Genomic DNA, 26,386 nt, shown 5'->3' with positions numbered 1-26,386 from the left:
TAGTTCCAGTTCTTATGTCCACTCCTGTGTCTGATCCTCCTATGTCACCTCCCTTGCGTCTTGCTTCTCAGTGTTATTCATGACAACGACTTCACAGGGAGGTTGATTCCACTACAGAAGAACTCACATCGCTTCCTATCACTTCCTTGGAGACTCTAGATTCAACTTACATGGATTCAGGTAGTCCTCTTGATACCTCTAATGTTTCAGTTCCTATTGATTCTACTAATCCCATTACAGATTACCTGGACCTTCCTATTGCACTCAGAAAAGGGAAGAGAAAGTGTCTTGCTCATTGTATTTCACAGTACCTATCCTACAGTGGACTTTTTCCTTCCTATCATGCTTTCCTTTCTTCTCTTGACTCTATGTCTATAAACAAGGGTGTCAGTGAAGCTCTCTCCAAATCTGAGCGGAAGATAGCTATGCAGGAAGAGATGGAAGCCTTAATTAAGAATCAGACATGGGAGATTGTGGATCTACTAGAGGGCAAGGAGATTGTTGGATGCAGATGGGTTTATATAGTTAAATACAAGGCAGATGAAAGTATAGAAAGGTATAAGGCCAAACTGGTTGCAAAAGAGTACACCCAAAGCTATGGCATTGATTACTAAGAGACCTTTGCACCAGTTGCAATGATGACTTCTGTTCGGATCCTTCTCTCTCTTGCTGCCACATACTCTTGGCCCCTGTTTCAATTTGATGTAAAAAATGCTTTTCTGAATGGAGATTTGCAAGAAGTGTATATGGATCTTCCTGCTAGTTTCTATAGTGATGCTGAAAAGGGGAAAGTATGTAAACTGAATAAGTAACTCTATGGTTTAAAACAATCTCCAGAGCATGGTTTAATAGGTTCAGGAAGGCCTTGATTGCTTTTGGCTACACTTAGACTCAATCTAACCATACTTTGTTTGTGAAGCGGAGGAGGTCCCTGGTGTCGGTCTTGATTGCTTATGTGAATGATATTGTTGTCACAGGAAATGACCTAAGTGAGATTAACAGTTTGGAGAAGAATCTACACAGAGAATTTGAAACTAAGGATCTTGGGGAGCTGAGGTACTTCTTGGGCATTGAGGTTTCAAGATCAAAACATGGAATTTTTATTTCTCAGAGGAAGTATGTTCTGGACCTTTTGCAAGAAACAGGGAAGCTTGGAACAAAGGCAGCCAATACTCCTATTGATCAGAATCACAAAATTAATGCATCAGAAGGTGAGATGGTAAAGGACATTGGGAGATATAAGAGACTTGCGGGGCAACTGCTATATTTATGTATGACAAGACCAAATATTTCCTATGCAATGAGTGTGGTGAGTCAATACATGCATGCCCCACGAGTCCAGCATTGGGAGGCTGTTGACAGGATTCTTGCTTATTTGAAGGGACACCCAAGTAAAGGCATACTATTTGCTGACTATGGACAGTTGAAGCTAGAGGCTTATACAGATGTTGATTGGGCAGGATGCCTTGATGATAGGAGGTCTACATCAGGAGTTTGCACTCTTGTTGGGGGTAATCTAGTCTCATGGAAAAGTAAGAAACAGATAGTTGTGGCAAGATCAAGTGCAGAAACTGAATACAGAGCCATGGCACATGGAGTTTTAGAGCTTCTCTGGATCCGCTCCTTGTTAGGAGAGATTGGTGTTAAAGCAGAAGAACCTATGATGCTTTACTGCGATAATTAGGCAGCAATTAACATTACCCACAACCCAGTTCAGCATGACAAGACAAAGCACATTGAAGTAGATAGACATTTCATAAGAGAAAGGGTGACTTTAGGGGATGTTTGCTGACTTTAGGGGATGTTCTCACAAAAGTTGTTGCAAGGAACAAGCTGGAGCATGATCTATGCAAGTTGGGAATGTGTGACACTTACTCCCAACTTGAGGGGGAATGTTGAGTTGGGCCGATTTCAAGTTATTGGGCCCAGTCATTTATTTTTTATTTTTAAGTTGTTAAGTTAGGAAGTTATTGGGCTTTAGGCCCATTAGTTTATGTTTTTAAGTTGTGACTATTCAGCTACTTAAAGTAGCCGCCCTAATAAGGGCATTCTTGTAATCTTTCATTATTTTATTTTAAGTATATAATTCAAAGAGGGGTTGGCGACCAGAACTATTCATTTCTGGCTTCATCCCACTCTCTCTTCTTCTTCTCTCTTTCTCTCTTGCTGAAACCTCAGTTTCTTCTACTTTTCTTCACAAAGTACACATCAGAATTAGTTATGGGACTTTGGTTTGGAGAGGGAAGCACTTCGCAAAGATGCTGCCAGATGGGTCCTCAGGTCTGACCCCACTCAATCAAATGGCTACTGAGTGAAGGTCTATTGCAAAGATGCTATCCAGCTTTGCACTGCACAATAATGCAATTGATTTGAAGGTTTCTTCCTTCCAAAGGTGGAAGGGGAGACCAAGAACACGAACGTTTACCCCACCTTCTGTGGTAAAACTTCTCTCATTAGACAATGGGCTCCATTTTGCCACTGTGAAGCTGCCAGAACTTCCCACAATATTCAAAGCAGTTACATCTACCACATCTTCTACTAATTCCAGCAAAGCCTACTTCTTTTTAAAGGGAGTTATTATTACCGCCCCCTTCAGTGGTAAACTTGTAAGTCCTTCATTATATTTTCTGCTATTTCCTTCAAATCTAATGGTTGTACCATTGTCTGAATCACTAGCTTCTTTTCCCAGTCGCCTCTCTCCCAATTTGCTACAATTCTGAATAAACCTCCTTTGCTTGTCATAACCCGTATTTTATCATTAGTTTCCTCTTCCTTCGACACATTAGTTTTCATGTTTTCTGCTTTTTTGTCTTCCTCTGCCTCCTTCTCCTGCCTCAAAAAATCCTTCAAAGTATTTGTGATTTCCTTCCAGCCACCCCCTCTTCTTTCTTCTGGGAAGCAGATCACCTGCTTCTTCCCTTTACCAAAGAGTTCATAAAGAGTGACATGCCTGCCTTTAACATTTTCATTTCTTTCTGCAGTATAGGTTCTTTTTCCCCTACCCTCAAATCTTTGAACACAGAGTTTCTGCCTGTCTGTAAAGCTCCTTCCAAGAACAACATAAACCATTCAATCACCTCCTTGCATATCAGTAGAACCATCACCATATTAGTTTCCCTAATCTTCAATGCTAAGTTCCCTCTGCATTTATAAATCTCAAGAACAAAAGTTTTTGCTTCTATCTTCTGCATTCTTCTCCAATGCCAAGCAGGAACAAATCTCTCCTCCATTCCTCCAAGTGAATGAATCCTTCCGCAGCAGCAGCAAAGTTCAAGATGGCTTCCTCCCTTCCATTAGAGTGGAGAATCTTGCACGAACAGAACTTTTTTATTATTCCCAATCAAAAAACTGAAAGAACATTTCCAACTCCCCAAGTACAGACAAAAGTGCAGCCTAAGTCTTGCTATAATATAAACACAGTTATATACATGCAAGTATCTAATCACTATATTCAACAGAGGAAAAAAAGAGGGATCCTCATCTACTGTGTGCATCTTGGCCATCTTTGAACCATATATTTACCTGACTGAGAACAGTAACATTCCCAAAGTCAACATATGCAAATAAAAGGTGTCTGTTACTGCTCACACCCTCAAAACTGATATTTATATTTTGAGGAAAATTTTCAAGAAAGCCCTCGTTTAGGCACCCAAATACAGATAATGAAAAGGCCAGAAACACCCTACCCAAGCAATCTCAACAACTAAGGAAGATGGCGTACCTGGATAGACTAGAGGAAGAAAACAATATAACAAGGGAAGAGAGAAAATGGATAGAGGAATTAAGGGAAGAGCTTAAAAAATGATTAACCATGAAGAAGTAACAAGGAGACAAAAATCTAGGGAATTATTATATGGAGTTATTCAAATTGTCCCAAAGTAGAAAACGTTTCTAAGAAGGATAGGAATTCAACAATATGGGTGAAATGGTGAGGAATTGGTTGGAAAGGGAGTTTGATGAAGAGGAAGATTGGGGGAAAGTCAGGGCTAGATGGGTCAAACATGTCCTTTAAAAAAAATGTTGGGGAATTATTAGAAGTGGTGTAATGGCGATATTCAAGGAATTTTGGCAGTAAAAATTAGTAGAAAAGAGTGCAAATGCCACTTTCGTTTGTCTTATTCCCAAGGTTGAAGGTGCTGGTAAAGTAAGAGATTTCAGACCACTTAGGCTTACAAAATAATAGCAAAAGTTCTCTCAAGAACACAAGGTTTACTTGGTCTAACATAGTAACATGTAATCAGTAGCTTTCTTTGTTGCTGCTTGGATTGGTTCTTAATCTCCCCAGAATGGGATGAACACTTTCAGGAACCATCCAACAGATAGGTCCTTGTAGTATGTCCAACCACTGATAGTGATTCTTAACACCGAAAAGATTCAGATCACCAAGACCCCTTTATATTTGAAAAATTCTGGGTTCATTTTGTGAGGTAGAAGGTTAAATTATTTAAAAAAAAAAAAAAACCTTCAATTTGTGAAGAGAAGGCTGAAAGGGTGGTGGAGAAAAGAAGTTTCTTTTACCTCATTGCTTTGGATAAAGAAAAAGTTTGGAAAGAGCTGACCTTCCTGGATAATAAAGAAGTTGTTTTAACAGCTGTGTTTCAGCAGTTCGAACCAGTAAAGAAGAAGATGAAGAAGAAGAAGAACAGTTGAACCTGATAACCTAACCCTATCAGTCAACCATAATGTAGATTAGTGTCTCTAATTAATTGTACAATGACTAAACTGCCCTCATTTAAGTATGGGACAGGAAGTCAATATTAGAACTGCCACATAAGCACATAACTTAACTGAATAAAATGACTAATCTACCCTTATTCGGCTAGCTCTAACACTCTCCCTCAAACTAGAGAATATATGTCATATAATCCCAGCTTGTTACATATATAGTTCATTCTCCCTGAGCTTAACCCTTTTGTAAACAAATCTGCCCATTGATCACCTAAGCCCACATGTTCTGTGCTTATCTCTCCAGTAAGGACCTTCTCCCTCACAAAGTGGCAATCAATCTCTATGTGCTTTATTCTCTCATGAAAAATAGGGTTAGATGAGATGTGAAGTGCAGCTTGATTGTCACAATACAATTTCAAAGGTCTGTCCATGCAGAATCCAATTTCTTGTAGGAGATTCCTCAGCCATACTAATTCACATGTAGTGTGTGCCATGGCTTTGTATTTGGCTTCAGCACTACTCTTTGCCACAACGGTCTACTTCTTACTCTTCCATGTCACAAGATTTCCTCCAAGAAATGTGCATTAACCTGCAGTAGATCTTCTATCTGACACTGAGCATGCCCAATCTGCATTTGTATACCCAATTACTTCAAGTCTTCTTCCTGGTTTGTACAACAACCCACGGCCTGGAGCTCCCTTCAAGTACCTTACAATTCTAAGAACTGCATCCCAGTGAGGTATTCGAGGGTTCTGCATAAATTGGCTCACCACATTAATTGCAAAGGAGATGTCTGGTCTTGTGATAGTCAAATAGTTCAGCTTCCCCACTAACCATCTATATCTTCTAGGATCATCAAATATTTCCCCTGTATCACTGCTCAACTTAGCATTTGGTTCCATGGTAGTTTCAGTCGGTTTTGCACCTAACAGTCCTGCTTCATCCAGCAGATCAAGAACATATTTTCTTTGACACAGGTTTACAACTTATTTTGATCTAGCAACTTCTATACCCAAGAAATACTTCAACTTCCCAAGGTCTTTTGTTTGAAAATGGTTTTACAAAAATACCTTTAGTTTATCAATCCCCAATTTGTCACTCCCAGTTATGACAATATCATCCACATAAACCACTAATAAAATATTTCCTGCTTTTGAATCATAGTTGAACACTAAGTGGTCAACCTAACATTATTTCATTCCAAAATTCTTTCACCACTTTACTAAACTTCCCAAACCAAGCACAAGGCAATTGTTTCAGCCCACAAATTGCCTTTTTAAGTTTGTATACCTTACTATCCTCCCCCTAAGCAACAAACCCAAGTGGTTGCTCCATATATACCTCCCCCATAAGGTCACCATTAAGGAAGGCATTTTTAATGTCAAGTTGAAACAAGGGCCAATCATACATAACTGCTAGGGAAATTAAGACATGGATGGAGCCAATCTTAGCCACTGGAGAGAAGGTCTCCATATAGTCCACCCCATACAACTATGAATAACCTTTAGCAAAAAATTTGGCCTTCAAATGCTCCACACTACCATCCGGCAAGTATTTAACAGTATACACCTATTTACAACCCACAACATGCTTACTAGGAGGAAGAGTAATGAGCTCCCACGTTTGAGTATGTTGAAGGGCAGAGAATTCCTCCTCCATTGCTTGATGCCACCTAGGTGAGGTAAGAGCCTCCTAGACATTCTAAGGTATAGAAATAAATGACAACAGTGGAACAAACTGGCGATGTGAAGCAGAAAGGTGAGAGACTGAAACAGAATTGGAAATGGGATCGAGGGTACAACTACGTTTACCATTCCGTAAAGCAATGGGAAGATCAAGTCCTGAAGGTTCCAAGACAGGAGCAACAACAAGATCCGTAGACAAGGTAGAAGCTGGAGGAGCCAGTGTCTGTCGATGAGTATACACGTGCCGAATTAGTGGTCATTCATTAGGAATCTGCACTAGAGGAGGTGAAGACTCAGCCCCACTAGAACAACCGGAACGGGATCACGGAATGGAAGAGGAAGAGGAAGCAAAGGTGAAGATACCGATACTTCAGGTCCCGAGAAGAAGGGGACAAACTCAAAAAAGGTGACATCAGGACAAACATAAAACTTTCAAGCAATGGGATTGTAACACTTATACCCTTTCTGGGTCCAAGAGTAGCCAGGAAAGACACACTTAATAGAGCATGCAACCAACTTGTCTATCCCAGGACTTAAATTGTGAATAAAGCACACACAACCGAAGACCCGAGGTGTTAATGGAAAGGGAGACAAGGTGGGGAACAAAATAGAAAAGGGAAACCGACCATGAAGGATGAATAAGGCATCTGATTAATAAGGAAACAAGCGGTAAGCACAACATCACTCCAAAATCGTTTAGGAACACTCATATGATGAGGAATAGACCTTACAGTTTCAAGGAGATGACGGTTCTTTTGTTCATCCACCCCATTTTGTTGAGGAATGGATGCACATGAAGTTTGATGAATGATGCCATGCTATTCTAAATACTGTTGAAAGGAAGCAAGTATTCACAACCGTTATCTGAACAAAGAAATTTGATTGAAGCACCAAATTGTGTACGAATTTCAATATGGAATTTTTGAAAAATGGAAAATAATTCGCTCATTTCTTTCATTAAACAAATCCATGTCATCTTTGAACAATCATCAATAAAAGTGACAAAATACTTGTAACCATTATAAGACTCTATTTTAATCAGACCCCAAACATCCAAATGAACTAAAGCAAAAGGACTCAATATACGACTATCAACTCTAGGATTGAAGGAAATCAAATGGTGTTTCCCATACTAACACGATTCACACTGTAAAAACGACAAATGACTCAAAGATAGAACCAGTATCTTGAGTGCCTTGAGAGATGGATGTCCCAGCCGACAATGCCATTGTAGAGGAGTGAGTGAAGTCTAAAGTGCAACTGACGACCCACCACCATCAAGGTAATACAATTCACTGGCTTCATGCCCCCCACCAATCTTCAATCTTCTTTCCCATCTTGAGATCCTGAAAAACACAAAAGGAAGGGAAAAATGTAATAGATCAATTAAGGGTCTTAGTTAATTTACTGACTGGCATAAGATTGAATGGAAATTTAGGTACATATAGAACAGATAATAAAGGAAGAGAAAGTTGTGACAACATTACCAACACCACATATGGGATAAGAGGAACCATTGGCAAGGGTAACAATTTGAAATGTGGAAGTTTCAGAGAGAGAAGAGAACACACCTGGAGTCCCCATCATGTGATTAGAGGCTCCAGAGTCAATAATCCAGGGAGAGGGTTTGGATGCCAGATAAACTATACCTGAGTGTGCAAGAGTGGTTATAGTATGTTGTGAAGTAGCCTGGAGTAACCTCTCATACTCATCACGCAGTACACTCATCATCTCCTTCTCGGAAACAGATGTAGATGTGGAAGGTATTAGATCTATTTGTTGGTTATCACTGACATCAACCCCACCAGCTACTGCATGATTAGCCCATATAGAAGGTGGGCCATGGAGATCATAACAAAAATTCACTGAATGTTCGTCCTTGCCACAATGGGTACACTTCCTAGTAGAGTTACCTTTTCCTTTACCATTGCCTCCCCCTGAGTCACGACCACCACCATGGCCAAATATGGAACCACTACGATCTCCTCGGGAAGCATGTCCTCCCCCTCTAGTACCACGTCCACCTCCTCCGACTATCATAAATGCTGATCTGTCAGACGGTGTGGGACTCTCTATAGATCCCAAAGAAATCCTGCGAAGCCGTGAAAAAACTTCCTCAAGTGTAGGAAGAGCAGAGCCTCCCAATATTTGGGCCCTAACTGGTTCATACTCTGATTTCAACCCCACTAAGAACCTAGTGACATCCAATTGCTCCCTCTATTGTTGCTGAACCTTAAAATCTAGAGTGAGGGGATGATAGACATTGAGTTCATTTCTGAGGTTCTTCATGCTAGCATAGTACTCTACTAGGGTTTTATTCCCTTGTTACAAATCGAAATACTCCTGATAGAGCTGATATACCCTTGTAGTATTATCCTACCCAAAATAAAGCTTCTTGGCATGCTCCCTTATGTCCTTAGTTGTATCTAAGAACATAAAGTTGGCACTTATTTTGGGTTCCATATTGTTCCGTAACCATGTCATGATTTGGGCATCTTCCTATTCCCAGTCATCAAACCCTGGAGAGTCAGCTGATGGTTTATCTTCCTTCACGTGTTTCACTTTCCTCTTTGCCTTGAGGAAAACTTCCACTGACTTGGCCCATGGCACACAATTCTCACCATTAAGATTAATTGAAGTCATTTGCACACCCAAATAGTCAGAAGGGATCATCACACTCGGTTTTTGACAGTTTTTTATCACTAGACCCTTCTCTCATTGTTGCCATTATGTCCCCTACTGCTATTTCTAATGCTGAACTCTCAGTCACCAACCAAATACTGTTGTCAAGGCAACACTATAGAAGTCTCCAAAACACTGATAACAATCTCACAACTAGTCACAATCAACAACTTGATGTAAACTAACATTTAGGTTAAGAACTGGATGTTTCAAACAGATTCGGCTACCCTCGAGATTAAAACATTGATGAAAGCTACCAGGCTGAGGTATTCGGCCACTTCTTTCACCACATTTTTTTTTTTCTGTTCGCACCACTACTGACCAGTATTCGGCCACTTCTTTCAGCATAAGAAAAAATATTTTTTTCTGTTCACACCACTACTGACAACCCAGAAATATTAGTTACCATGACAGCAACACAACTCAAGCAACCCACACACAAACCCTCTTGAAACTGTTCAGTAGAGGATAAACACCACAAACACCACAACACGACTAGGGCTGTCACACATGGTGACAGCGGTATTAGACTGATATCCTAGGGCTGCCGCACCTTCCTAACACTTGTAATAGGGATTGCGGCAGTCCTAAAAAAATAAATAAACAGGTGCCGCAGTTATCAGATTTTGTACCTCAGATTCACAGCCCAGAAAAGAAGAAAAAAAAAAGAGAGAGAGAACTTGAAGTCGCAGGATGGAAAACTTGAAGTCGCAACCTTCATCTCCTTCATTTATGGCTCTGATACCATGTTTTAACAGCTGTGTTTCAGCAGTTCAAACCAGTAGAGAATAAGAGAGAAAGAAGAAGAAGAAGAACAGTAGAACCTGATAGCCTAACCCTATCAGTCGACCATAATGTAGATTAGTGTCTCTAATTAATTGTACAATTGCTAAACTGCCCCACTTAAGTATGGGACAGGAAGTCAATATTAGCACTGCCACATAAGCACATAACTTAACTGAATAAAATGACTAATCTGCCCTTATTCGGCTAGCTCAAACAGAAGTACATGGTCAACTAGATAATTTAGATATGCAAAGAAGATTCAGGGTGCAGCCTAAATGGGAAGTAGTAGAGAAAAATTGTATTAGAGAGAGATCTAGAGTGTAGTGGATTAAGGAAGGAGTCAGGAATACTTGATTCTTCCATAATTGTGCCAACATGTGAAGAAGAAAAATCACATTTAGAAGTTTCTAGTGAAGGGAAAGGAAATTTCAGATCCTGCTGTAATTAAAGCTAAGATTGTCAATTATTTTAGAGACCTCTATTGCTTAGGAAAACCTGAAAACTAGGTCTGATTCAGTGGGATGGGACGATTTTATCAGAAGAAAGTAAAATCTAATTGGAGAAGGAATTTAATATAGAAGAAATCAAAGAAGCAGTCTTCTCTATTGATGAAGATAAGGCTCCAGAGCCAGATGGGTTCACTGTAGCATTTTATCATGAATGGGACATCATCAACGATGACCTTCTAGAAGTGTTTGCAGATTTCTATAGATCAGCAAAAGTAAATAAAGGAACCAACTCAACTTATGTTAAACTCATTCCCAAGAAGGATGCCTAATTGCAGAAGTTTTGGCCAATAGACTAAAAAAAATTTGAATGAAGTGATTGCTCCCACCCAAAGTGTGTGCATTCAAGGGAGACAAATTATGGATAGTGTTCTAATTGCAAATGAAGTTGTGAAAGACAAAAAAAAAAAGTTCTTAGTGGGGTGGTTTGTAAACTGATTTGTAGAAGGCTAATGATAAGGTGACCAGAACTGTATTTGGAGGATTTTGGAGCTTAAAGGCTTTGGTGATAACTGGATCAGATGGATGAAGGGATAATATCCAATCAGCCTGGTTCTCTATTCTTTATAATGGTTCCCGTGTAGATTATTTCAAGACTGTGAATAAACCCTAGTTGATTCTAGGTCAAAGTAGAGAAGAAGGAAGAAGAAAGAAAAGAGAAAGAAGGAGAAGAATGTTCGGCCAGACTAGAAGAGAGAATGTGAAAAATCACCCTCCTAGCCGACCCACTTGGATTTTATTCATAAAACTTGGAGTTACAAGAAAGACAGTTTTGTCCCTTATATAAGATGGGACACATAACTTAAACTCAGATATAATAGACCTTTCACTTCCAAGAAGATAAACCAGAATGACCAAAATACCCCTAACTCGAGCACTCTAACACTCCCCCTCAAGCTGGAGAGTATATATCATATAGTCCTAGCTTGTTACAAATGTAATCTATTCTTCCCTGAGACAATCCCTTTGTGAAGAGATCTGCCCACTGATTTCCTAAGCTTACATGAGATGTAGTAATTACCCCACTTATCACTTTTTCTCTCACAAAGTGACAATTCACCTCAATATGTTTAGTTCTTTCATGGAAGATGGGATTGATTGAGATGTGAACAGCAGTTTGGTTATCACAATATAGTTTCATGGGTTTGTCAATTGAGAACTCCATCTCCTGTAGTAAGTTCTTCAGCCATACTAGTTCACATGTGGTATGGGCCATAGCCTTGTACTCTACTTCTGCACTACTTCTTGCCACCACTGTTTGCTTCTTGCTCTTCCAAATTATAAGATTGCCACCCAGGAAGGTACAATACCCTGTGGTTGACCTCCTGTCTGATATAGAGCCAGCCCAGTCAGCATCTGTGTATCCTACTATCTCAAGAGTTCCCCCCTTTTGGTATAACAAACCATGACCTGGAGCACCCTTTAGGTACCTAACAATTCTCAGAACAGCTTCCCAGTGAGGAACCCGGGGATGTTGCATAAACTAACTCACCACACTCACAGCAAATGATATATCTGGTCAGGTAATGGTCAGATAGTTCAACTTTCCCACCAACCTTCTGTATCTTCTAGGATCATCAAACTCTTCACCGGCATCCACACTTAACTTGGCATTGAGTTCCATAGGAGTCTCTACTGGTTTAGCACCTAATAACCCTGTTTCTTCAAGTAGATCAATAACATATTTTCTCTGACATAGGTCGATCCCCTGTTTTGACCTCGCAACCTCAATCCCTAGGAAATACTTTAGTTTCCCCAGATCTTTCGTATTGAAGTGGTCCTGTAAAATTTTTTCAGCTTGTCAATGCCATTGTTGTCACTTCCAGTTATGATAATATCATCTACATACACGACTAGCAAGATTGTCCCATCCTTTGAGTTATAGTTGAACACAAAATGATCAACCTGACACTGTTTCATCCCAAAGGCCTTCACCACTTCACTGAACCTGCCAAACCATGCACGTGGAGATTGTTTCATCCATAGATTGCCTTTTTGAGCCTGCACACCTTACCAGCCTCCCCTTGAGCAACAAACCCTGGTGGTTGCTCCATATACACCTCCTCAACAAGATCACCATGTAGGAAGGCATTTTTTATGTCAAGTTGCACAAGAGGCCAATCATACATAGCAACTAATGAGATTAACACCCGAACTGAACCAATTTTAGCCACAGGAGAGAATGTCTCCATATAGTCCACACCATATAACTGAGAATAGCCCTTGGCCACTAACCATGCCTTCAATCGTTCCACACTGTCATCAGGAAGATGCTTCAATGTATAGACCCATTTACACCCAATAGTGTGCTTACTAGGAGGAAGGGTGGTGAGTTCCCATGTGTGATTATGTTGTAGAACAGAGAGTTCTTCTTCCATGGCTTGCCTCCACCCTGGGGAGGTAAGGGCTTCCTGTACAGTCTTGGGAATGGGAACCAATGAGAGTAATGATATAAACTTGCAATGAGAAGCAGAAAGGTGAACAGTGGAAACATAGTCTGAAATGGGATGAGAAGTACAAGTACGTTTACCTTTCCGCAAAGCAATAGGAAGATCAAGATCTGAGGGAGAAGGAACAGTAGCAGGATCTATCGACAAGTGTTGAAGTGGAGGAGGGGCCAAAGCACTTCTGCGGGTATACACTTGAGTAATTGGCGGCCTCTTTGTAGTAACAGGCATATGATGTGCATCTGCAGTAGGAATGGGAGCTACGGGGAGAGGGTCCATAATTAGTACAGGAAGAGGAACAACAGAAGGAGAAGAAAAGACCCGACATCTGAGAAAAAATGAACTGATTCAAAGAAGGTGACATCAGAGCACACAAACGATTTATGAAATTTTGGGTTATAACACTTATACCCTTTCTGACTCCTCGAGTAACCAAGAAAAATACACTTCGTAGCTCGAGCATCTAGCTTGTCTACTCCAGGCCCCAAGTGTTGAACAAAACAAACACAACCAAAGACTCTTGGGGTGAGAGGAAATGGAGACAAAGTGGGAAACAACACGGAGAAAGGGGATTGACTTCCAAGGATTGACATGGGCATCCGATAAATCAAAAAACAGGATGTAAGAACAACATCACTCCAAAAATGTTTGGGGCATGCATATTGATCATTAAGGACCGAGCAGTTTCAAGAAGATGTCTATTTTTCCGTTCAGCTACACCGTTTTGTTGTGAGGTGTAGGCACAAGAAGTTTGATGAATTATTCTATGATGTTCTAGGTATTGCTGAAATGGTGAGGAGATGTATTATTTGGCATTATCGGAGCGAAGTATTTTCATATGAACACCAAATTGAGTGCGCGTTTCAGCATTAAATTTCTGAAAAATAGAGAACAATTCACTACGGTCTTCCATAAGGTAGATCCATGTCATCCTTGAAAAGTCATCAACAAAGATTACAAAGTACTTAAACCCATTGTATGACACAACTTTAACTAGACCCCATACATCAGAATGAACTAAAGCAAAAGGACTAGAGACACGACTATCAATTCTTGGACTAAATGAGACTCGATGATGTTTGCCTAACTGACATGACTCACAATCTAACGATGAAAGATGACTCAAAGAAGGAACTAGCAGCTTAAAAGCCTTGAGAGAGGGATGACCGAGTCTGCAGTGCCATTGGAGAGGAGTAAGAGACGACTGAAAAGCCACTAGGGGGCCACCACCATCAAGATAATACAAACCACCTGCTTCATGCCCACCACCAATCTTCATCCCCGTCTTGAGATCCTGAAACACACAAGAAGAAGGATAGAAGGTTACAGAACAATTAAGAGACTTGGTTAATTTGCTAACAGACATAAGATTAAACGGGAACTTAGGAACATATAAAACAGATGCTAAAGACAAGGAGGAGAAATCAACATCACTAACACCACAAATAGGAGATGTAGAACCATTAGCAAGAGTAATTGACTGAGATGTGGAGGAGCGAGAAAGGGAAGAAAATACATCAAGAGTCCCAAACATATGGTCCGAGGCTCCAGAATCAATGATCCAGGGTGAGGCTTTGGAAGCTAAGCAAGCCATACCTGAATGGGAAAGTGTAGCGGTGTTCTGCTAAGATGTTTGAAGGAACTGCTCATATACTGCCCGTGGTACACTCACCATTTCCTGCCCGGAAGCACAAGTGGGTGTGGAGGGGGTTGGGGCAGTTTGCTGGCTTTTAGTAATTGTGCTATTACTCTTAGATGTAGCATGGTTAGCCCAAGTGTTGGGTGGACCACGCAAACCATAGCAGAAATTAACTGTGTGCCCCTCCAAGCCACAATGTGTACATTTTCTATGAGCATTACTCCTTCCTCTTCCACGGCCTCCCCCTGACTCTCGGCCTCCAATCCGGCCACTAGCCCGGTTAAACATGTGTCCACAACGGTTGCTTGGAGGGCCACTGCTACCACCACCACTTATACTTCCACGGCCACTCCCTTTAGTCACTACCAAACCAGATCTATCAGAGAAGGAAGAATGTTCCACCGGCTCAATGGATGTCCTTTTAAGACGGGCAAAAACTTCTTCAAGTGAAGGGAGAGCTGATCCCCCCAATATCTGTGCTCTAGCAGGCTCATACTCAGCCTTCAAGCCCACAAGAAACCTAGTCACATCAAGTTGTTCATGTTGCTTTTGTTGGATCTACACATCTGATGTTAGAGGGTGATACACATTTAGCTCATTGCGGATGTTCCTCAAACTTGCATAATACTCCTCTAAGCTTTGACTTCCTTGCTTCAAATTGAAGTACTCTTGATATAACTAATACACCCTAGTTGTGTTGTCTTGTCTAGAGTACAATTTTTTTGCATGATCCCAGATCTCTTTGGCTGTATCTAGGAACATGAAATTCACACTAATCTTTGGTTCCATGCTGTTCCAAAGCTATGTCATTATCTGTGCATCATCTTGTTCCCAATCACTGAACCCAGAAGAATTAAAGGAAGGTTTCTCCTCCCTCACATGTTTTACTTTCCTCTTGGCCTTCAAGAACACCTATACAATATTGCCCACGGTACATAGTTCTCACCATTCAACTTGATGGATGTCATTTGAACACTTATATAATCTGAAGAAAGCATGATGCCGGTTTTGTTGTCATTCCCATCTACGGAAGAAGCCATCTCCATTATTTCACCTTCAAGTATACAACACAACCACACACTCTTTCACACGGCTTATCTCACTTATAGCACCACCAACCCCAGCTTTAAATACACATTACACACCACACACTAAGGCTGAAATCACTCAGTCTTCACATCAAATACTTGGGCTGCATACTGCAAAACCATTCACCACCACACACTAAGACTGAAATCACTCAGTCTTCACATCAAACACTTGGGCTGCACACTGCAGAACTGATTACACACAAGGTCTAAGACACAACCACCACCACCACCAATCACCACGACACAACCACCACCAATCTACTGTTGTTGTGAACTTCAGCAGTCGACAACTCTTCTTTTAGCATACATATGAAGAGAAATGCAAAGGAATACGACTGAAATGCATATCAGTCACACCGAGCATCACCACAACCAACTTTTGAAGGAACAAGAAAACATTCACAGTCCCCTACTTGGACAAACAACAGTAGTGTTCATACCTATCCACATTCAGCCCTCTTCGATACTGAATAGAGGGTTCAGTAAACCACTTCAACGACCACCACAGCAACGACTGGAGGCATTCTCACCTCCAGACCCACAAAACGACAGCTCCTTTTCAGCCCCTTATCGAATCTCCACTCAGGTCAATCGACAATGAGTAAACCCTAGTTGATTCTAGGTCAAAGCAGAGAAGAAGGAAGAAGAAAGAAAAGAGAAAGAAGGAGAAGAATGTTCGGCCAGACTAGAAGAGAGAATGTGAAAAATCACCCTCCTAGCCGACCCACTTGGATTTTATTCATAAAACTTGGAGTTACAGGAAAGACAATTTTGTCCCTCATATAAGATGGGACACATAACTTAAACTCAGATACAATAGACCTTTCACTTCCAAGAAGATAAACCATAATGACCAAAATACCCCTAACTCGAGCACTCTAACAAAGACTTCTAGAGGCCTAAGGCAGGGTGCCTAGTCCCCCACCGCCCCCCCTCGCACCATGGTTAGATGTTTTTATGAAAAGAGCAATATATTTGGTTCTTCTAAGAGGTTTTAGGGTTGGTCAATATCATCTCCATATTTCCCACCTTCTGTATATTGATGACATCATCTTTTTCCTAGAAGCTAAAAAGGAGTACCTGGTTAACCTCAATAGAATCCTGAGATGTTTTAAAGCGGTGACTAGGTTAAGGACCAATGTAGCTAAGAGCAGTATTACAGGTATTAACACCCCACCAAATGCTAATTGATCAAGAAGAAGCTTTGGGGCATAGGATTGAGACTTGACTGATTAAGCATCAAGAACTTCCACTTAGAGGAAATCCGAAGGTTGCATGTTTTTGAGATTCAGTCATTGAGAAGTGTGAGAAGTGTTTGGAAACTTGGAAGAGAAATTGTATATCCAAAGGTGGAATGCTTACTCTCATTAAGGCTACCGTCTCAAACCTTCCCACCTACTATATCTCTATCTTTAAGATGTCCACCAAGGTGAGAAATCGAATTCAAAATCTCCAAAGAGATTTTCTTTGGAAGGGGTGGTGAGAAAACAGATCACCTTGTAAATTGGAGGACAGTGTACAAACTTAAGAGGGAGGGGGAACCCGGGCTAGGACATATTTCAGAAAGAAATCAGACTCTTCTTGGCAAGTGGATTTAGAGAATCATGATGGAAACACAACTCTCTTTGGGCCTCTATTGTTCAAAACAAGTACAGTAGAAGCAGTTTCGGAAAGGACAAGGCTCAGTCTTTACCAAGTTTTTCAGCCACTAACCCTTGGAAAAGTATCATTCAGAACTTTGACTCCTCTCCTTTTCTTAGATTTAGACTAGGAAATGGAAACCAAGTCAAATTCTGAATTCACTCAACTTTTTTGAACTTCGTTTCTCTCGAGATATATGGCACAAACATAATATTTTGGGAGAATGATTGGTCGGGTATTAGTAGGTTTTGTGAGCTATGTGCAAGGCTTTATAGGTTGAGTAGGAAGAATGTGTCTACTGCTGACTCCTATGAGCTGATTCAAGGAAGAGAGATTTGGTGCTCAAACTTTAGGATGCTCCTCCTGGATTGGGAGGTTGAGTGCATGGAGCTTCTAGAAAAATTACAAATGGTGGATATCCAAGCAGAGGGAAGTGATGTGAGATGGTGGAAAGAAAGCAGAAATGGAGCTTTCTTAGTAAAATCCTTTTATAAAAGCCTTGGAAAGAAATCAAGTGGAAAAATCGGATGTTGAATGGGTGCAGAGGAATCCTATTCCCCTAAGAGTGGGGGCTTTTGCTTGGTTAGTGGCTTTGAATAGCATTCTCACACAGGATCATATCAAAAGTATGGAATATCAAATGGTGGGAAGTTATTATCTTTGCTAGCCGAGGAGAAGGTGATGCATCTGTTTATTGGTGCAGTTTCTTGAAGTATTTGTGGGATTACTTTTTCAGTCTCTTTAATCTTGACTTATGGAATCCAAGAAATCCAACCAAAAAAGAAAAACCTTTGGTTGTTGGCCTGCATTGAGGGGGAATAGAAAAGTTAAAATAATTTGATGTTGAAATCCATTTGCTATTTGTTGGGAAATTTGGAGGAAAGAAATAGAAAAATCTTAGAAGGCAAATCCAAATGCAAGGAGAAAATGGTTTTCCTGAGTGGAAAGAGATTTAGGGAGGGGGGTTTGATGCTACCAGAATTTGAAGGAATTGTAAAGAAGATTTTGGAAGTAATTTGTTGTTTTCTATAGAATTGGACTATGTCTAATGACTTAGTTGTATTTTTTTTTAATTCTTTCATTTTTTGTTGTATGGTGACTTCTCATCACCTCTTGTATGTACTGTTTCATTTTTATTAATAACTTTTTTATTTATTTCCAAAAAAGAATACAATGTCTATATGCAACAACATTACCCTTAGACGCTTTTCCAATTCTAAACTCTTTGTGAGTTCCTCCACTCGTTTTTCAAGTTTGTCCTTTGCTTCCCTAAGTGCATCTGCATCTCTTGCAGCCTGCCAAAATAATTAGTTAATGTACATAAAGAGCTTCAAGTAACAAGAGGAAATAAGTATTTGACATGAGTTTCAAAGATTAACATAAAAACATGTAATATTCTCCATGAACAATTACCTGTAATGAAAACTATGATGCATCACGGATATGTAGTAAGTGAGTGATTGGATGTAGATCCAATTTAAATCTACAAATATTTTGGCTGTCACCTCATTTAGTCAAGATAAGACATGGTTCCCCTTCTACTTTAAGAAATGGTTCTCCACCTTATTGTTGCAAAAAATGTGTCTTGCTTTAAATTCTGTTGGACAATCATGTGCTTCGCAACAGAACTTTGGCATCTACTTTAAGAGCTGTGTGGTGTTCTTTTGGACAGAGCTCTGATATTCCACCTATACCTACTCTACCACTGGGAGACACAATGGGAGCTGCTTGAGTAGAGATGTAAAGCTATAGTAGGTATTTATCTTAGAGATTAGTTTTGCAAGGAATTCTGCCTTACTAGATAGATTCATCATCTATGGTTCAATTTTCTCCTATATTTTCCCACCCAAGTATTTATACCACTTCAAACCTAGCTTTTATGTCAGGTAACTAGAGTACTCTTTGGGTCAATGAATTTGGAGCATTGGATTAAATAACTAGTGTCTCTACTTTGTTTTATTTGTATAACAAGTATTAGGGTAGGGATAAACTGTCTATTGCAGAAAGGTCTCCCACTCATGTTTCTAAATGTTAACATATTAGAGTTACTACTGGATTGATTTTGTCCTCTATATCGCATGTTCTTATCTTGAATACTAATTTAATATCTGTTAGTAGCCTCATAAAAGGATTAAATTGTTCCATGATCATTGTGCATTTCAAGATACTCGTTTCTAGGAGGATGATTTAGAGTGGCCAAGAGGTAGATGAGACTTACCTATTGAATGCTTCACCAGTTAGTTCTTTGCATTAGGATCATGCTATGTCATCAAGGTTGTTGATCAGATAATGCTCTATTATATTCAGTCAGGTCATTAAATCCTTTCTTCACTTGTAAGTATTTGTTTTCAAAGTTGTTGCAATTAGTTCACACATCAAGCCTACAGATTACTTGGCTAAATATTATAAACTTCTTATTGTCAAAGTAATAACTCTACAAATGTGAGCCAGTCTTACACTTAAAATCAGGGCACATCCAACAGTATAAGTTTCAATAGTTGTTGCCACTGCCTGTACAGACTGCTGATGTCATCCAGCAGTGGTCTGATGCTAGCAGGCCTTCCTGGGTACAACAGTCAGCAGAGAGAGACTTTCCAAGATCCTTGAGGTGCTCTGATACCAAGTAGGAAGTATAGGAGATGGAAGATGGGAGAAGGGAGAGAAGAGGATGAAGAAAGAGAAGAAAAGAGGAAAAGAGAGATTTGTCAAAGAAGAGTTGCGCGTCACTGTTCACACCCTCAAAACTAAAAATTATATCATGCTAAAAAATATTACTGTAGAGAAGATGGGCCGAATGGCCCATAGGTTGTTTATTCTTTCTTGTTATTTTTTTTTTTTTTTGTAATGGGCCTTATTTTGGCCCATCCTGTCTATATAAAGTTCTTTGTAAATTCTTTCCCAACTAAGGGCCTCCTTGTAATTATTCAAATATATCTTAATAAAATAGTGTTAGGGTGCTGAGAGAGAGTAGGTTCAAAACTCTCATTCTCAGACCCTCATTGCCGAACTCTCAAGCTCTCCTCTCTTCAGTTTTCTTCATGGTATCAGAGGATACCCGAACTTCAATATTCTAGGGCTGGAAGCTTAGGCTCGTATTGCCTGATTCTTGGAGGTCATTGGAAGTGCCCAAGACTAGAATCTCTTGGAGAAGTGGTTCAGTGGCCAGGAAGAATCAGAGAAAAAAAAAAGGAAGGGGAACAGCTCGGTTCTGTTTTGAAGCTCGAACTGTAAGTTGTGCTCAGTTTTCTGGTTGTTCTATATTACTTTCGACTGTGTTTGGACTGTTGAAGTGTCTGAAAATCTCTGGTTGTTCTGTATTACTCTCGGCTTTGTTTGGACTGTTGAAGTGTTCGAAAACTCTGGTTGTTCTGTAGTACCTTCGGCTGCTATTGAATCTGGTTTAACCCAGAAATTTCTGGGCTGTTTTACACTCCATCTTGGACTGTCAAAACTGCCGAAACATCCTCGTAACAAGGCTGTGGATTGTTACTTATATTTGGCTGTTTTGGGGGGCTGTACGAACTGTTCTTGAGGCCTTTTTTTCTTTTTGATAGTGGGGTTGTCTCTATTGCCCACACTGTGTTTGTAAAAAGGGCTATTTCAGTAATACCAAGTGGTATTTACCTTGAAGTCCAGATTTGAAAAGGTACTTCAGCTGAGTGCCTAGAAGTTTCTGTTTACTTCTTGAAGGCTGAACTCAGTGTATTGCCTTATTGTGATCGGCTGAACTCTGTTCTTTCATGTCCTCATTCAGTATACTTGTAGAAGTCATCTGAAATCATATTTGGAGTGTTTATATGATGTACTCCTCAAAGTTTAAAAACAAAAGTGGTGCTGAATATAGACTGGTTCAGGGGACTCCAAGTGATTCCTTATTTGACTGTGACCACAGTTAAACTAGATGGAACTAATTATCTGGCATGGTCACAATCAGCAAAGATTCATGTATGTAGTAGAGGAAAGTGGGGGTTCATTTTTGGGAGTAAGAAGGCTCCCCCAGAAGATGATCCATCCTACAAGAAGTGGATGCAAGAAAATTACACTGTCATTGGGTGGCTTGTGAACTTAATGCAGTCACAAATCAGCCAACACTACCTATGGATGAATTCAGCAAAAGAAATTTGGGACAATGTTGCAGAAACCTATTCCCAAAAACTCAATGTGGCCCGGGCATATAAATTGAGAAGTGATGTAAAGAATTTAAGGCAAGGGGAGAAACCTCTTGTTGTATATTTCTCAACCCTGAAGTCCCTATGGCAAGAGATTGAACTAATAAAAGTTATAACTTGGGACACCACCAATGATGCAGAGACCTACAGAAAATTGGTTGAAAGGAACAGGGTATTTGAGTTCTTAACTGGACTAAACCCAGAATATGATATCACAAAACAGAATATTCTTTCCAAGGAGTGTGTCTCTTTGTCACAAGCTTATGCATTGGTGAGTAGTGAAGAGAGCAGAAGGGTTGTCCAGGTTCAAGGGGCTGATATTAATGATCACTTTGCCAATATGGGGATTAAACCTAAAGGGAATGCTGGAACTTCTGGTGGCACAGGAAAGAAAGAAGTTATATGTGAATACTACAAAAAGCTGAAGCACACCAAAGACAAGTGCTGGAAATTACATCCTAATCTTGTTCCCATTCGGTTTCAGAAAAAACATGATAGTAAAAGATCAGGAAGTGCAAATGTAGTTGTCGGGCCAGATAGTGAAGAGATGTCTGCTTCTGCACAGTTGGCAGCCATGAGAGCAGAATATGAAAGTTTGGGAAGATGATCAGTCAGCTGAGTGATGTGACCTCTCCTTCCAACCCTTCAGGAAATTCTACTGCTTCAGCATTTGCTCATTCAGGTATAAGGGCTTCTGCCAATCATACTACCACTTCAGGTAATCTCAAGATCCCTTAGATTATTGACTCAGGATCTTCTAACCATATGACCAATCTGTCTACCTTGTTTGTTTCATATGACTTGCTTCCTGGACGTGATAAAATCACTTTAGCTGATGGTTCACTTGCCCCTATCTCTGGTAAGGGAACCATCAAGGCTACGGATTCCTTGTTCCTACCTTCTGCCCTCCATGTACCTAAACTAAATACAAATATGTTGTCTGTGAGTAGTTTAACCAAGTCACTATGTAACATTTTTTCCTTCCTACTGTGTTTTTCAGGATCTGGAGTCTCAGAAGGTGATTGGGAGTGTCCATGAGGCGAACGGAATATACCTGCTTGATACTCCGGGACAATGCACTGATCAACTTGGGAATGTTGCTTTCGGATATGTCTCTTCAGAGTCTGTTAGTCGGATTATGTTGTGTTATCGTCGTTTTGGTCATCTGTCTTTTTCTGCCTTGAGTCATCTATTCCCTGAACTGTTTAAGGGAATTAGTTTGTCCAGTCTTCATTGTGAGTCTTGTGAATTGTCAAAGCATTATAGAAACAATTATCCTTTGAGCAAGAAAAGATCTTCTTTTCCTTTTAATATTGTGCACTCTGATGTGTGGGGGCCTTACCACTTACCCTCCATGCATGGCCACAAATACTTTATCCTATTTATTGATGACTTTTCTCGGTTCGCTTGGATATTCCTAATGAAATCCCGTGATGAAGTTCCAAGACTTGTAAGACAATTCCATGAATTTGTTCTAACCTAATTTGATACCAGAATTAAAATCTTCAGATCTAACAATGCAAAAGAATACTTTGAGAAAAACATATCCTGCTATCTCTCTGACATGGGGGTTATTCATCAAAGCTCATGTGCTAGGACCCCAGAAAAGAATGGGGTTGCTGAGAGGAAAAATAGACATATTGTTGAAGTTGCAAGAAGTATCTTATTTGCCTCACATGTTCCTACCAGGTTTTGGGGTGATGTTGTTCTTACTGCTACCTACCTTATAAATCGTATGCCATCCAGGGTTTTGGGGTTTAAGTCTCCCTTCAATCTTCTTCATCCGGACAAGGACCTTTTTCCTGTTCCTATTCGTGTCTTTGGCTGCACCTATTATGTACATGTTTTAAGTGTCCAAAGGCATAAATTTGAACCCAAAGCTCAAAAGTGTATCTTCCCTGGTTATTCCCCCACATAGAAGGGTTATTGTTGTTTTGATCCAAAGTCTGGCAATCGGTATGTCTCAATGGATGTCACCTTTGATAAGCTTTCCCCCTTTTATGGTTCCTCTCCAGAAGGACATTGTCCACAGGGGGAGGATTTGTCACGGGTGTTTGCTCTTCCTCTTCCTGTCCCTGTTGAGTCTCTTGATGTGTCTGCTTCTCCTTCAAATGTATCAAGGGTGGATCAGTCGTTCCATTCTCCTTGTCCCAGTACTCTACCTCCTCGTCCTATCCTCAATCCCAAAGTGTATCAAAGGCAAAGATCCAGAAATGTGCAAGTTGTTTCTCCTACAACACATGAGCTTCATACACTTCCAGTTACAGAAGAGACAACAGGTACTGTTTCAGCACCTTTGGAGTCATCCTTCCCTGACTTTGATATTCCCATTGCTGTTAGGAAAGGAAAACGGAAGTGCACTGCACACTGCATTTCCAAGCACCTTTCTTACAGTTTGCTTTCACCTTCATACTTTGCCTATCTCTCTTCTATTGCTTTTCATCCTATTCCCAGGTCTGTGTTAGAAGCTCTTAAGATTCCAGAATGAAGGAACGCTATGAGATCTGAAATCGATGCCCTACACAAGAATGACACATGGGAAGTAGTGGATTTGCCTAAAGGGAAGGATCCAGTCGGTTGCAAGTGGGTCTTTACTATCAAATACCGAGCTGATGGCACCATTGAAAGGTACAAGGCCAGGCTAGTTGCAAAAGGCTATACACAGACATATGGGATTGATTAATTAGAGACCTTTGCACCTGTTGCCAAGATGACATCTGTGAGGGTTTTTCTATCTTTAGCTACTCACTTTAGCTGGCCCCTTTATCAATTGGATGTGAATAATGCATTTCTGAATGGTGAATTACATGAGGAGGTTTATATGTCTCTTCCTCCAGGGATGTATGGAACTGATATGAAAGGGAAGGTATGCAGGCTGAAGAAATCTCTTTATGGACTAAAACAGTCCCCTAGAGCATGGTTTGAGAGATTTAGAACAGCACTTGTTAACTTTGGTTATGTGCAGACATAGTCCGATCATACTCTTTTTGTGAAGAGGAGTGGACCTCTGGCAGTATGCCTCATTGTGTATGTAAATGATATTGTAGTGACTGGTAATGATGTTTCGGGAATTCATGATCTAAAATCTTTTCTCCATACAGAGTTTGAGATTAAAGATTTGGGGGAATTGAGATACTTTCTTGTCATAGAAGTGGCTCGATCCAAAGATGGGATTTTTATCTCCCAAAGGAAGTATGTTCTTGACTTGCTCTCTGAAACTGGAAAGACGGGTGCTAGACCAGTTGCTACTCCTATTGATATGAGTCATAAACTCTCAACCTTAGAAGGGACATTGTTAGAAGACAATGGAATCTTTCAGAGACTTCTTGGGAAACTTTTGTACCTATGCATGACTCGGCCAGATATTGCATATGCAGTCAGTTGCATTAGCCAATTCATGCATGCTCCCTGAGACACTCATATGGCAGCAACAGAGAGAATCCTATGTTATTTGAAGGGCTCCCCAGGAAAGGGTATTTTGTTTGCCAAGCATGGTCATATGAAACTTGAAGCCTACACCGATGTTGACTGGGCTGGAAACATTGATGACAGAAGATCTACTTCTGGGTATTGCAGCTTGGTGGATGGTAATGTTGTTTCTTGGAGAAGCAAGAAACAATCGGTTGTAGCTCGGTCTTCTGCTGAAACAGAATACAGGGCCATGGCACATGGAGTTTCTGAATTATTATGGCTAAAATCATTGATGGAAGAACTTGGAGTTGAATATGACAAGCCAATGATGTTGTACTATGATAATCAAGCTATCATCAACATTGCTCACAACCCAGTGCAACATGATAGAACCAAGCATATTGAAGTTGATCGACACTTCATTAGGGAAAGGGTCTCTTCGGGTGAAGTGTGTCTTCCTTTCATCACATTTGAAGGACAGTTGGCAGATTTTCTCACCAAAGGCATTCCCGAGGCAAAACTTCAGCATGATACCAGCAAGCTTGGCATGATTGACATCTATGCTCAGCTTGAGGGGGAGTGTAGAGAAGATGGGCCGAATGGCCCATAGGTTGTTTATTCTTTCTTGTTATTTATGTTTTTCTGTAATGGACCTTATTCTGGGCCCATCCTGTCTATATTAAGTTCTTTGTAAATTCTTGCCCAACTAAGGGCCTCCTTGTAATTATTCAAATATATCTTAATAAAGTAGTATTAGGGTGCTGAGAGAGAGTAGGTTCTAAACTCTCATTCTCAGACCCTCATTGCCGAACTCTCAAGCTCTCCTATCTTCAGTTTTCTTCAATTACTAGTATGCCCCTACTTGGGCGCCCAAATACAAATATATGTAATAGACAACGATACCCTTTCACATAAACATTCTCAACAAGTTTAAAGAATATGGATTGCATACTACAACTCTGATGCCATAGAATATGGTTTACATTAAAGTATATGAAACATGCATTACATGCTCTCACCATTCTGAGCTTTCTTAGTTCTCTTCTGGCAGTTCTTTCCCTCCATCGACACTGGAAAACAATTGAAGCCCATCTGATCTTCTTGTAGCATGTAGAAGTTTTATGACGGCGCCAATAGGTCTGATTTTTATTTTCAAGTAAAAAGATGTTATTAGCATCACAGTGAACAACAATATGGGCTTTCAAGTTATGTGTATTGAAATGCAACCTGAATAGTTATTGCAGCTTTAATTCGCTTCCTCAATTTAAATTCCTTGCGAGAAAACATTCCCCTTAAGCGTGTCTGCAAGACAAGAACTGATACACGGACATTTACGTAAGATTTCCTTGATATATGTCTTCGCATATTCTTTTGGATTTTTACAGAAGCTGCCTCCATTCTCATTTGCTCAAAAAGCTTGCAAGCCAGTCTTCCTGCATGTCACATTGCAAGCATGTGAAAATTTAATTGAGAAATAAGAAAATTATTTGCAAATTTCATGCAGTCGATCAATGCCTAGTTTATGACACGAAATATTAATAACAGTGGACTGAGCAGATAAACCAGAACCACTTTTTGGATAAGTGAAGCAGCTGAAAAATTCAGCAAGATTTCCAAAATAATCATTAGAAATGAAGCAAATGTCCTTCCAAAAACTTGTT

The 26,386-nt window shown here is 40.2% G+C and overlaps 1 protein-coding gene across 7 annotated transcripts in view; it reads right to left on the bottom strand.

Moving 5' to 3' along the window:
- LOC148864912 (myosin-9-like) overlaps window positions 1-26,386 on the bottom strand; it is a 139,272-nt gene that overhangs the window by 91,114 nt on the left and 21,772 nt on the right. For all 7 annotated transcript variants that reach the window (XM_088978885.1, XM_088978884.1, XM_088978887.1 and 4 more), the window contains 3 exons: window positions 25,953-26,158; window positions 25,745-25,864; window positions 18,342-18,440 (listed from right to left, as the gene is read on the bottom strand). In XM_088978885.1, coding sequence (XP_088835011.1) covers window positions 18,342-18,440; window positions 25,745-25,864; window positions 25,953-26,158 — 425 coding nt within the window. The remainder of the gene's footprint in view (window positions 1-18,341; window positions 18,441-25,744; window positions 25,865-25,952; window positions 26,159-26,386) is intronic.

Source organism: Nelumbo lutea, chromosome 3 (assembly GCF_056320005.1).
Source record: "Nelumbo lutea isolate HS-2025 chromosome 3, American lotus-T2T, whole genome shotgun sequence".
Lineage (NCBI taxonomy): Eukaryota > Viridiplantae > Streptophyta > Magnoliopsida > Proteales > Nelumbonaceae > Nelumbo > Nelumbo lutea.
Note: the sequence above shows the minus strand (reverse complement) of the source record. Positions and strands in the feature narration are given on the sequence as shown.